Source organism: Rhinolophus ferrumequinum, chromosome 4 (assembly GCF_004115265.2).
Source record: "Rhinolophus ferrumequinum isolate MPI-CBG mRhiFer1 chromosome 4, mRhiFer1_v1.p, whole genome shotgun sequence".
In the NCBI taxonomy this organism is placed as follows: Eukaryota; Metazoa; Chordata; class Mammalia; order Chiroptera; family Rhinolophidae; genus Rhinolophus; species Rhinolophus ferrumequinum.
The window spans coordinates 76,408,523-76,420,712 of record NC_046287.1 but is presented as its reverse complement, the minus strand read 5'-3'; the positions used below and the strand labels follow the sequence as shown (position 1 = coordinate 76,420,712).

At 35.6% G+C, this 12,190-nt stretch overlaps 1 protein-coding gene across 30 annotated transcripts in view; it reads right to left on the bottom strand.

Annotated features, from left to right (window-relative positions):
- SORBS2 (sorbin and SH3 domain containing 2) overlaps positions 1 to 12,190 on the bottom strand; it is a 312,931-nt gene that overhangs the window by 42,454 nt on the left and 258,287 nt on the right. For 20 of the 30 annotated variants that reach the window (XM_033103959.1, XM_033103958.1, XM_033103960.1 and 17 more), the window contains 3 exons: positions 6,508 to 6,666; positions 5,282 to 5,365; positions 3,453 to 3,509 (listed from right to left, as the gene is read on the bottom strand). The exons of 7 other annotated variants lie outside the window; for them this stretch is intronic. In XM_033103959.1, the coding sequence (XP_032959850.1) occupies positions 3,453 to 3,509; positions 5,282 to 5,365; positions 6,508 to 6,666 (300 nt within the window). The remainder of the gene's footprint in view (positions 1 to 3,452; positions 3,510 to 5,281; positions 5,366 to 6,507; positions 6,667 to 12,190) is intronic. 3 more of the 30 variants (XM_033103983.1, XM_033103969.1, XM_033103965.1) reach the window with 2 other exon arrangements.

Here is a 12,190-nt window from a genome sequence, read left to right as displayed (position 1 = left end):
ATGAAAAACTGAAATTCTAGTTTGAAAATGTTCTATATAAAAGTTTAAAAATGTCTGCCAGAAAGGCAAATTTGACGAATTTTATCTTAAGTTCCTATGACACAGAAACATTTTACCAGAGTGCTAAAAACCTACTTAGTGGAAATTAAATCACACTTTAAGAACTATTTCTATAACTTAAGTTTCTATTTGTAAATTAACATCAATTAACTAATTAAAATCTTAGAATACCATTTTGAGATTCTTTATGCAGATCAGTCTGACAAGTCCCTTTACTCATAACTCTAAAATTGCTTCTATTAACTAATATTTTCATTTAATTCCATCTTACTGAATGAGAATGGAATCTTGCCCAGAAACAAAAACATTCTCTGCAAGAAGATATTTCTTCTATTTTAGACAGAAAAGCATATTCTAATATTTTTAGTTTCTAAAATATGGTTAGGTTCTTAAGTGCTCAAGAAATATAAAATTAGAAAAAAAAAAGCTTGGCCCTCTTAGCTGATAAGTTTATATGATTATTTTAACTTGCTGAACTCTGAATTGGACACTGGAAAGGTGAAAAAATAAATACTATATAAGAAGGAAGGCAAGCAAGTAAATAAACAAAACCAGATAACTATATTCTGATTTAGAAATATTAATTCTACATGTTTGCAGAAAAGCAACACCAAAGAGCCTCAGAATGTTGCCATCTGTGTGGATCACTGCTTTGATGGGACACACAACCACAAACTAGAGTTGGTTATCAAAAAGTGTCAATTTCAGAGCACTCTTAGAACACCCCTAGAGTGATCAGAAATTTTGAATTGCCGTCCTTGGATAAGCCTAATAAAAATGTAATATAAATTAAAACGCAGTGTAGGAAGTGAAGGTTCTACACTGACAAATTGTTTTCGACTCAGACTAAGAAACTACAATAATTCTTCCGGTGTTGGTTTCCGCAGCCCAAAATAAACTGAAACTGATTTTGTGATTTTAGGTATACTCAAAGGAAAAGGTTCAGTATTAAATTATAAAGAAACAGTAAAAAGTCTAGAGAGATAACTAAAAGAAAAGCTTGTATAATTGTATGAATGGTACTCATCCTGAAATGGAAATTGTCTCCAGAAAAGAGGTAACCTATCTTACCTATTATGATCTACCAAGTATTCATACATTACACACCAAATGAAGGTCATTTTAATAAAGTATAGATTCTGAATCATTCTTTCTGTTAAGTGAGCATATGATTAACTTTGCTTACAAGTCCTTAATTGTTCTTCACTAATACCAGTTTCTCAGTTGTATTTATGGATTAGAAAATATGTTATTCTTGGCATAGAATAGGTGCTTGATAAATAATAGGGTAAGGTAATGTCTAATCAATTACAATTTTTACCAGAAATATTTTACATAAGGTTATTAAAGACAGACTCCAGTATAATATTCTTATCAGAATATTTTTACAAACAATGATATGAAATTAAAAAATTAATATGCTATGAGAATCATACAACACCCCCTCTAAATCCCAGAGATAATGAAAAATCAGTTAAACCATCAACAAAGTGCTTTTATATGTGATTTTTATTGCCACTACTATAACAATACAGAATGCGTACAATTTAAGTTTCTACTATTTTTAGCTTAAGAATTATTGTGTAATGTTAAATAGTGGAACTTATTTCACAGACATAAGTTGTTAATAAGGAATAGTATTAAGTAAATAATGTGTTTCTAAAAGATTTGAGCTCTAAATATATCTCTTGGAAATGCTAAGAAATGTGGTATAAAGGACACAACCCTGAAGTGAAGGTTAAGAGATCAATATTTATTTTTAATTTGCCACCAACTTACCCTGTGATTTTGGACATTACTTCCTAAAATTGTTGGGCTCTACTTTTCTTGGCTGAAAAACTATGGCATTGGACATGGTGATCTCTAAATTCTATTCCAGTTCTCAGTGAACCAACTACCTTAAAAAACATCCTAAAAATATTGACCAAAATATCTGAGAGAAATATCAGACCAATTGAATTCCAAAGCAAAGTCTTGGGTTGTTCTTATGTTGAAATTATACCCTTTCTTCAGATGTGAAGGAAACATAAGAATTCTAAGAATAGAATTGTTTGCTGTATTTGATTTTCTTCAGATTACATGCCTGTTTGTAAAAAAATAAACCTTTGGAAATGACTGAATTCAATAACCCAGAATATTCCTGATTACTCAATTTTACTTTTAATTTAGTATATAAATATTTTGATCACTTCTCTGTTTAACATACACTCCGAGGCATATCTCAGGGGAAATAATTTAGAATTGCAAGTTGAATCTCTAGAAAGTTGGATATTACCTCCTGAGACTATGCCTGCAATTCCAGTTTTCACCACCATGTGTCAATAGTACTTCCTGCAGCATAGTCATCCTACTTGTTTTATTTTCTGGTGGTACATATTTAACTGAGATAAACTTTTCAATGAAAATAAGATATTAAGTGGTTTTTTTAATTCCTTAGGACCACAGAGTAACTACTGTGCAAAAAGCAATTTACTCTGCTCCCATCCAAACTGTTTCTAAGAATTCCCATAGGGAGACTTATATATAACTGATATTTAGCAAAACTGTCACTTTTGCTTATGTCTCCTAATGAGTCCTAAAAATACTTTCCAAAATATTTTATTTTTCTTTGCAAAGAGCAGGATAAAAAGCTTTTGATGCTGGACTATTTCTGCCTTTTTCAGACTCTCTTTGACTAATTCACATAAAATTTTACATTGCCTGGCATAAATTTTTTAACCCAGCAGATTGTCATGAACATTCCTAAGCAGAGGTGGCAAATGCATTTCATCACATATGCCAGTGATAATCTATTATAGTAGCTGCTTGGATTACAGCATTGAGACGGATTAGTAATGTCTGTCAAAGGTGTAGAACTGGGAATTTGTGACATGTGTGCCAGTTATTTGTCAGCCATAGTCTTTATTTTATCTAATGCTAAAATCCACAAATCCACAAAGAACATAAAAATTTAAAATAAATTTTAGGAATACATTGGGCATAAACATCCGATTATCTAAGAATTTAAAGTGTCATTCTGCACCTCCAAGCATGATGATAAAATGGCTCAGAGAAGCCTTCTGGCAGCATTTTAGTCTAATCAAAACAGGTGGTTAATATATGCACTAAGACTATTACTTTTGATTTTTTGATGATCACACTCCTGGATACCAGGACTACACTCAAGAATTCAACTCAAAGATATGGAATGATTCTTCTTCTACGTTTCAGAAAGAGGCAGTGCTTTAGGTATAATTAATGTCCAAGGAATGAAACTGCGTACAACACAATGATACAGAGGTAGATTTTTAAAAAATAGCTTAGCCACTATAATGACTTGTAAAACACAGATGTTCAGAATCAAGGTAACAGCTCCTAAGAGAGAAATCTGAAAAAGAATAATTTGTTTTTACCTCATTGGAAACACCAGAAGAATGATCTTGAACATAGTCCAGAGCCTTTTTAGGAGGCTGGGTGTAGATGTACCACATAAGCAGAAGTGTAGAGATGGAATGGAGGAGAATCAATGGCAGCAAGGAATGAACATGTGGAAAAGGTGACAACAGTTAGAAATTGAGTGCTGACAGCATCAGATACACATAAAGAGTGACATGAATGGAGCAAATGGGGGTAGCCTAAGAGGAAGAGTACTATGTTCGTAAATATTCTCAAGCACTGGGCAAAATTACTAGTGATTTGATTAGTATATTTATACACTCATTTCATCAAATCAAATTAGCACTCCTAGTCTCTAGCCACAGAGGAACGCAAGGTATATTAAAGAAACATTAAAGGAGCAAGTGGATAGCATGCTGGTGAGTTTCCATGTGTGGCTGAAAATGATTATAGAAAAATGTTGGTAATTTAGGCTCAGAACAGAAATTGGTACAGTACCTATAAGCTGTCTAATCATTAACAACAATACATATAAAATAAAGTTAAAGAATTTGTTTTCTCTGAAATAGAATACATTTATTTGACTACTTGAATACAAATTAGAAAAAACTGAGAGAAAACATTCCTCCTATTAGGTATAGAAATTCTAGGAAAAATTCTTTGGTTTATATTTATTTACAGTCCCTTTTGGTCCAATTCAATAAGATAACGAATCTAACCACGTCTCCTTTGTATTTTAATGGACAAAAGGGAGTGCTATAACTACAATACAGGGTTTAGTATATGAGGATACAATATGTGGTTTAGTATATGAGCATATAAATCAGTCTATGACACGGCAAAAAGAAGATGGTACTCTCTGATCTCTAATAAAATGCTGTGCGGTGTAGTCAGTATGTTCTTTAAGAGTTTAAAATTCAGAAACACCAGTAAGAGTATAAAAAATATGTAACTGACACTCCTCAAATGCACTGCTGTTAGTTGATAGAGTTCCCCAGTAAAACTTGAGTTCATAAAGGAAATTGCTATTTGAGGCCTGGGTTGACTCTTTATGCCAAACAGACTAAGGCATTCTCATAAGGTCCATCTTTGGTGGGGGTTTGGGGACTAGAGGTATTATGGTGGTTTTCAGTAGCAAAACTAGAAATCAAGGTCCACAGGGTTTCCGTATTTTTCCCTTTCCTTATATCCCTAAAAGTAAGCGAGATACTTTATTGTGGAAATATTCTGGCAATATGTTGTAGTAGGGATTGCCCAGGGTTTTTGTTTGTTGGTTTGATAGGCCTGGGCTTAGCATCTGACTCTGCCACTTACTATCTTGGGTAAATTAATTAACCTCTCTGGTCTCTGGTTTCTTCTTATTAGAGAGGCACCGTGCGAACTCACTGAGAAAATGAGTACAGAACCCAGCACTCTCCAGGTGCTTGGTGATTCTTCAGCAATTAGGAGCTATAATAATAGTAACTATTATCATTATTGTTACAGTGCTCTTCTGATTGAAGTAGACCAAAATGGGTTGTAAACAAATAGAAGTTTTCTATAAATCTGTAATAATGTCTGACTATTCCAGGACAGAAACTATCTCAACATTTTGAATTTGCTTAGATATAGAGTAATCCTAATGCATGGTTTGGTAGTAAAGAAAAACTATATATAGAAAGTGTCGGAGCACGTTTAAACATTTGGTACAGAAGTGACTTTGGGCTGAGCTGTACCAAATTTGTGTATAGAGTACACATTGAGCTTTGTTCTCTAAATGACACCTATCTCTTCTGATAATGGTATGTTTTATAAATCCAACAACATTCTCCGAATTTTCTTATATTAATAGTCTAGCCTCACTTACCGGGCGTCCAAATTCCAGTTCTGAAAAGAATTTATACCAGGGCTCATTTTCTAAATCTATGTCATCTGGATGTATGCGATCAGTCTGGAGCAGATGTGAAGGAAAAGGGAAGGAAAAGGCACACTGAGCTAAGTGAGGGAAACGCTGTGTAGTATGAAAAACACGCGCGCGCAGTCACACGCAAACATGCATCCACTCTCATCCAACAAATCTCAGCCAGAGAGAACAAAGGAAGTAAAGTAACATGAGTCAAATTAGGATACGAAGGTGAGCTTTGATGGCATCACTTAGGCCCCTACCGTGTTTCCCCGAAAATAAGACCTAGCCGGACCATCAGTTCTAATGTGTCTTTTGGAGCAAAAATTAATATAATACCTGGTCTTACATTATATTATATTATATTATATTATATTATATTATATTATATTATATTATATTATATTATATTATACCAGGTCTTATACTGATTTTTTTTGGAGCAAAAATTAATATAAGACCTGGTCTTACATTATATTATATTATATTATATTATATTATATTATATTATATTATATTATACCAGGTCTTATACTGATTTTTTTTGGAGCAAAAATTAATATAAGACCTGGTCTTACATTATATTATATTATATTATATTATATTATATTATATTATATTATACCAGGTCTTATACTGATTTTTGCTCCAAAAGACACATTAGAACTGATTGTCTGGCTAGGCCTTATTTTCGGGAAAGCACGGTAGTTACTTCCTCTGTCTACCATTTCCGCTTTTCATCTTAGCTTGATGCATAAACCATGAAAAACTGTCTGTGACCGTGAGAATGAGCACTGATAGCACAGAGTATTAAAACAGGCTCAACTTCTGTCACCAAGTAGCTTTTCTCGGTGAGTCACTCTGTCGCCCATGTCCTCACTGGTCCCAGCATGTAAGTCTGCAGTCCGCAGACAGTTTGCTCTGGTGCACCCATATGGAGAGCCCGGGGGAGCAGGAGGGGAAAGGTGGGAAGAGATACAAGGTGAGAGGAGGAGCGAAAGGTGCTAGGAAGCTATTAGGGTTCGATTGGCATGAAGAACCTGGGATCTAGGTGAGAAAGAAAAAGGGCAGCAAGGTGGAGGGAGGTGGTGAGTAGCTAGCCTCTCCTTGTTTCTTAGCCTCTGAAGGACAAAGGCTACACCTGAACTTCCCAACAGGCGTTGGATAAGTGAAAGAAGGAAGGAGCTCACCCAGATGGGAGAGAGAGCCGGGGTGCTTGGGCTTGGTGTGGGGATGCCACTCCTGGGTGGAGGGGAGGGGGTACCAGTGACTTCTCCATATGGTGAAATAGAAATAGGCTTCCGGCCAGGTTCCCTTGGAACAGGTGTCAGAGTTGTTGGGAGAGGGGGCTGTAAGAAAGAGGGTAAAGGAAAAACTGATTCATTAGATAGACGTTCTTGAGGAAACCCAGGACACCAGCTAGCAGTGCTTTGCACCCTGCCTTAGGCAAGGCAGGAGGAAATTTTTCGGAAAAGTTAAATATCCCTTGGGGACCCAGATAATTTAGGGATGGTCTGGACCACTGAAAAGATGTGAGGACAAGGCGCCAATCAGAAAGTGAAGAAAGATAACATCTCATAAGATGTCCCAAATGTCACCTTCTACCTGTCTACCTTGAGCTAGAGAAATAGATTTGGATGGGGTTAGCTCTTTCGAGGTATTGTGAGTGGCTAAGGGTTGAAGAGAGGGTGAGGGAGAAAATCACACCCTATTTTGGTTGACACTCTAATTTAGAGGAAAAGCCAATTTTTATAATTCACTTGTTCCCCTCCAGTGGTTTCTGAATATTGTAGTTAAGATAGAAAAACTAGGAGTGTTATTATAAACAATTTGAGAAAATACATACCATTACTTTAGCAATAGAAAAAACAGACATGGAGCATTCACTTTGCCCAGCGATATCCTTAGTGCTTTCAAATAATACATGCCCAACCAGATTGATTCGGGCTGTTGATTTGCTATTAAAAATGAATGCTTAAAGTATGACATATGGGTTATTACTTTCTAATAAGTATTATATGACCCTAATTAAACATGGTGCAATTAAACATTGGACAGTAGTATTTCAGTCAGGAAAAAAAGCCCTCCATTTTCCTAAAAGCCTTTCCCCCTGGCCAGGAGAGGACATATGCTTTTGTACTATTGGGTGCCTTGAGATAGTTCATATTCAGACAAAAGCCATTATTTGGACATTAGCTTGTCCAAGTGTTTAAATGACTTTTTACATTTCCAATAACTTTGTTAATAACATACAGCCTGTATTTAATAATCAATTATATCCAAAGTAGTTTTAGAGGTGCTTTTTATTTCAATATTTTATAATATGAGATAATGATAGAAAAGTTGAGACGTCATAACAAAATAGTGAAAGAGTCTAAGTTATCCGACACATGTGGTGATCATGATTAACTGTATAGTAATCCTGGAAAATGTTTATGATGGGACAATAAATGATAAAAGCAGAATATGACTGCATGCTTGTGTAATAGTTCTAATGGTACCACAAATACTGTGTGGGGATGAGCTCAGTAAGAAAACATTTACAAAAGACCATGATGGTATTCTGGTATTGAGATTGTTTTTTCTTTTCTTTCTTTTAAAGTGTTATTTTGCTTTACACTGTTCGCGTGTTATGGAGAACATACTATAATTAAAATGGGAAAGTTGCAGGAATCTTGAGATATTTTCTCTCATTTATGTCAATAATATATTTGGTTTACATTTCAGAAGTAACAGAAAGGAAATATTCAGGTAATTTTACCATTTTGATTTTAGTTTACATTTGATTCAATTTACATTTTGATTCAATTTACATTTGATTCAAGAGTGCAAAAATGCTAATTGAGATTATGATAGTACTAAACTCTTATTTTTCTCCAATTATCACTTAAATGATATCTGCAGCATGTAACAATCATGGAATAGTTCAGCTGGCACTGATTTTTAGGGTACTTGACATTAGAATTTTTCAGTTAAATTTTGTTCTGCCTATAGAGACCTATTACTTCTTCCACAGGAAAACGAATCTTTGGCTTTTTAAAATCTTACTGTTTTTAATGTTATGTACTTAAAAATATTATTAATTCTTGATTTTATGATCTTTGCTTTCAAACACATTATTTTATTTTGTTAAAGGGAGACCGAAATTTCTCTTGAGGGAAACAAATTTGTTTAAAAAACATTTTGAACAGCAGAGGGCAGCACATTTATTAAACAAATAAGTACCAGGTCGATGCAAAAGTAATTGCGGTTTTTGCAATTATTTTTGAACGTTTTAAACTGCAATTACTTTTGCACCAACCTAATATATTTGCCAGTGGTTACAACTTCACTTTGACTTCCACCTCAAGAAAACATGTAACAGATATACTAAATCCTGATTTATAGAAATATATTCCTATTACAGAATATGGAAAAGGGAGCAGAATATCTATCATCCTGCATCATACCTTAGCAATTTTCCATGAATTATGATTTTGTACGTTAAAATAGAATAAAAATTCAATTTATAGTCACAATGGGCAGCTATCTGGAATCCATGTCCGTTGAAAATAGCAGAGAAAACACCCAAAACAGTGACCATGGGTAGTTATCCACAACATTGGAACGTAATGAAAGACACACGCTTGTGCAGAGACTTTATGGTAAAGGAACTGTTAAGTGGCAGAACTAGAATTTCCTCTTTGCTGTGGCTGACCTGTCAAATCCCTTTAGTCATGCAACAATTAAATGTATTACACAGCAACCTAGATCCACTGCTAAGGTACACAAAGGCCTTACAACAGTCAGTGATAACACATACAGATGATGGTCAGCTAACAGACATAAACACGGGTAACTTGAAAGTTCCTTTGAGTTGTATGACACAAATGTTAACACTCAGGAACTCATTTAGGAAGTATGATTATGCTTTACTCTATTTGCTCCCAAAAGACAGCAAAAGAGCAGAGATGCTGTTGCACATCTTTTAATCTTTTTCAGTCTCCTCATTTTGAAAAACTCAGCAAACCTGTGCTGAAAACTAGTGGGTCTTCAGTGTAGGAGAAAGTGCTTAAGAAAATCTAAAACTACAAATCACACGAGTTTTCTTTAAATGTAACCAATGGGTAACAATTTTTCAAGTTTTTATGTTTTCTACAGTTTTAGGACATCTAGTTGCTTTTCAGGTTATAAAAAGTCTACTGTTCTCAGTATTCTCAACACAGGCATATAATTTCTGTATGTTGTTTCAAACAAAAAGAAGTGTCAATATGATCTGATTCTTTAAAACTGTATGCTCATTAACTGGTAAGCTTTCACGGCATTGGCTCACATGTTTTATACTTGTTGAGGTTCCACGATAAATGCTATGCACATTATAAGTTGGGGGTAATTCTTTATGGCTCAAACCATCAGATGAAACTCTCAAAATTTTTATAGTCTAAACTTTGAGTGACAGTCTTCATTAATAAAGAAGCTTAAGTTCACTGAGGGTTTACATTGAATTTTAATTCTGCTCTGTGTTTTCAATGATTGTTTCTTTCAGCTTTTATCATTGTGTGCTGGATTAGTTATAATAGAGAAAGGTACCATCTTCATATCATTTTCTATTGATTCAAGTATAGAGAGGTCCTAAATAAATGCTTTATTTAAATTTATTTTCTTTTAATGTGGCTTACCTACAAACATATCCAATCCAGGTGGGATATAAAGTTTCAAGAATTTGAATGATTGTTTCATGGAATAAATTGTGGTTCAAGTCAGTTAAAGAGAAATTTGTGGTGATTGCAAATTACTTTTCTAGATCAAACATTAAGCCCATTTAATCAAAATTTGCAAGCTTATAGTCAAATGAATAGCTATGCACTTTTAAAAATTGCATTCACTTTTACTTTCATGTTAAAGAACATAAACACATATTCCACTGATTTGTAAGGAGAAAGGAGATGCTTTTGGACAGAGTAGTATTCAGTTAGTGAACCACAGTTACTAATAGCAGTGTGTCGAATCCCTCGTGTGTCCTTTGATGGAGACCCACTGTGCTTTTTGGCACTAGAAATGTATAGACTTTGTAGATTAGCAACAGAACAGGGATTCAGTCTCACCGATTCTACCCACTCACTGCAAGGGTCAAACCTATATTCATTCATTCGCTTATTCATTCAATGAGTATTCACTGAACACCTACCATGTGCCAGGCATTGTGCTAGGTGCTGGGGATACAACTGGTGCACTAGACATGGTCCCTGCCTTCAAGGAGCTTAAAGTCTAGTGAGGGACACAAGTAAACAGGCCATTACAATTCAGTGTGGTGAGGGAGGAAAAGCAGCGTGCTGCAGGAGAGCGGACAGCAGGGGGAGCTCTACACTTGTTGAGGAGTCCGAGATGGTGCCCCGGGGGAAGTGAGAGGAGGCTTTTCCAGGTGAAGGGAGAGGTGGTGGACAGAGCTTTCCTGGTGGAGAGAACAGCCCGTGCAAAGCTCTAATAAGGAAAGAATGGAACGCTCTCTGTACAACTGGAACATAGTGAGTGAGGCAGGAAAGCTCGGCAGGAGCCAAATCACAAGGTTTTTCGTAAAGTATATTAAGGAATTTTGATTTTGCTCTAAGGATACTTGAGAGTCAGAAGTAAGTTTTGAGCAAGAGATTTTATAAAGATTTCATAAAGATTGGAGAATTAGGACAGTGATCAGGTAGGTGGCTGTCACTGGAATACAGGCCATGGACAACTGTGGAGCAGAGGAGAGGAGAGGCAATGGCAGTTCTCCTGGGGGGAGGACTTTGAGATCAGTGGGGAAGAGGGGAGTCCAAGATGGCATTTGGGAAAACTGGTCAGAGGATGGAGTCATCTAAGAATTGAAAAGAGCAACAGAAAACGACCTAGGTATTGTGTATAATTTACAAAAATTAAATACGGAAAGAGCAAAGGAATGCTCACAAACCATTTTGGAGTAAAATGACGCGAGAGTGCATTTAGACCACCCTGAAATCCTTAAGTGTTGTCCATTTGCTCCTACATCACTCTCATTTAGCAAACCTGCCATTTGTCCTCTATAGCTTGTGTTTTCAAGACACTCCAGAATCTTATGTAAACTGTATCAATAGACAGCCAGTCTCTGCAACATGACTGTGCACTTAACCCTGAATTCATTCTGATTGCCTCTCCAAAAAAACAAAACGAAACAGAAAAAACCCACCAAAGGGCAAACACCAATAACAACACAAAAAGCCAATTGCCTAGTTCTATAATAAAAAGCCAATTGCCTAGTTCTATAATAAAAAGCCAATTGCCTAGTTCTATAATAAAAAGCCTGGCCAAAATGATGCAGAGGACTAGCTCAAATCATTTTGTATAAGACTGGCCCTCAGCAAAATTGTTTAGAAGGGATAAAAGTGTTTGGTTCTTGCCATTTCTTCGTAAGATACCCATTCTCATTTCCTTCTGAGTATGTAGGTCCCCCCACTGCCCTTTTCCTGTACTCATCCATACCCGAATCTCCAGCAATACCCATACTCCAGGTTTTTCTATTCTTAGAGCCAGGTCTTACTCATATGTCTTAACTACTCAGGGCCCAGGTTCCTGGTTAACTAAATCAAGTACACTAATTTATTACAAATTAGCAAATAAATAATTTATACTGCAAAATAAATAATCAAATAAGCGAAGGTGAAAATGACTACTAGCTACGTGTGCTTCCTACTCAGCTAATCCTGGTGATGTCGCTGCATAGTGGGATTAAGTGCACTCGGCATGAGTCTCCTCATCTCCAGGTTTAGCTCCAACACCCACCAGCTACATGACCCTGGGCAAAGTTACTGAATGCGTGCATCAGTCTCTTCATCTGCAACATGGGAATTCCATATATGTACTTCAGAGGGTTCTTGGGATCATACC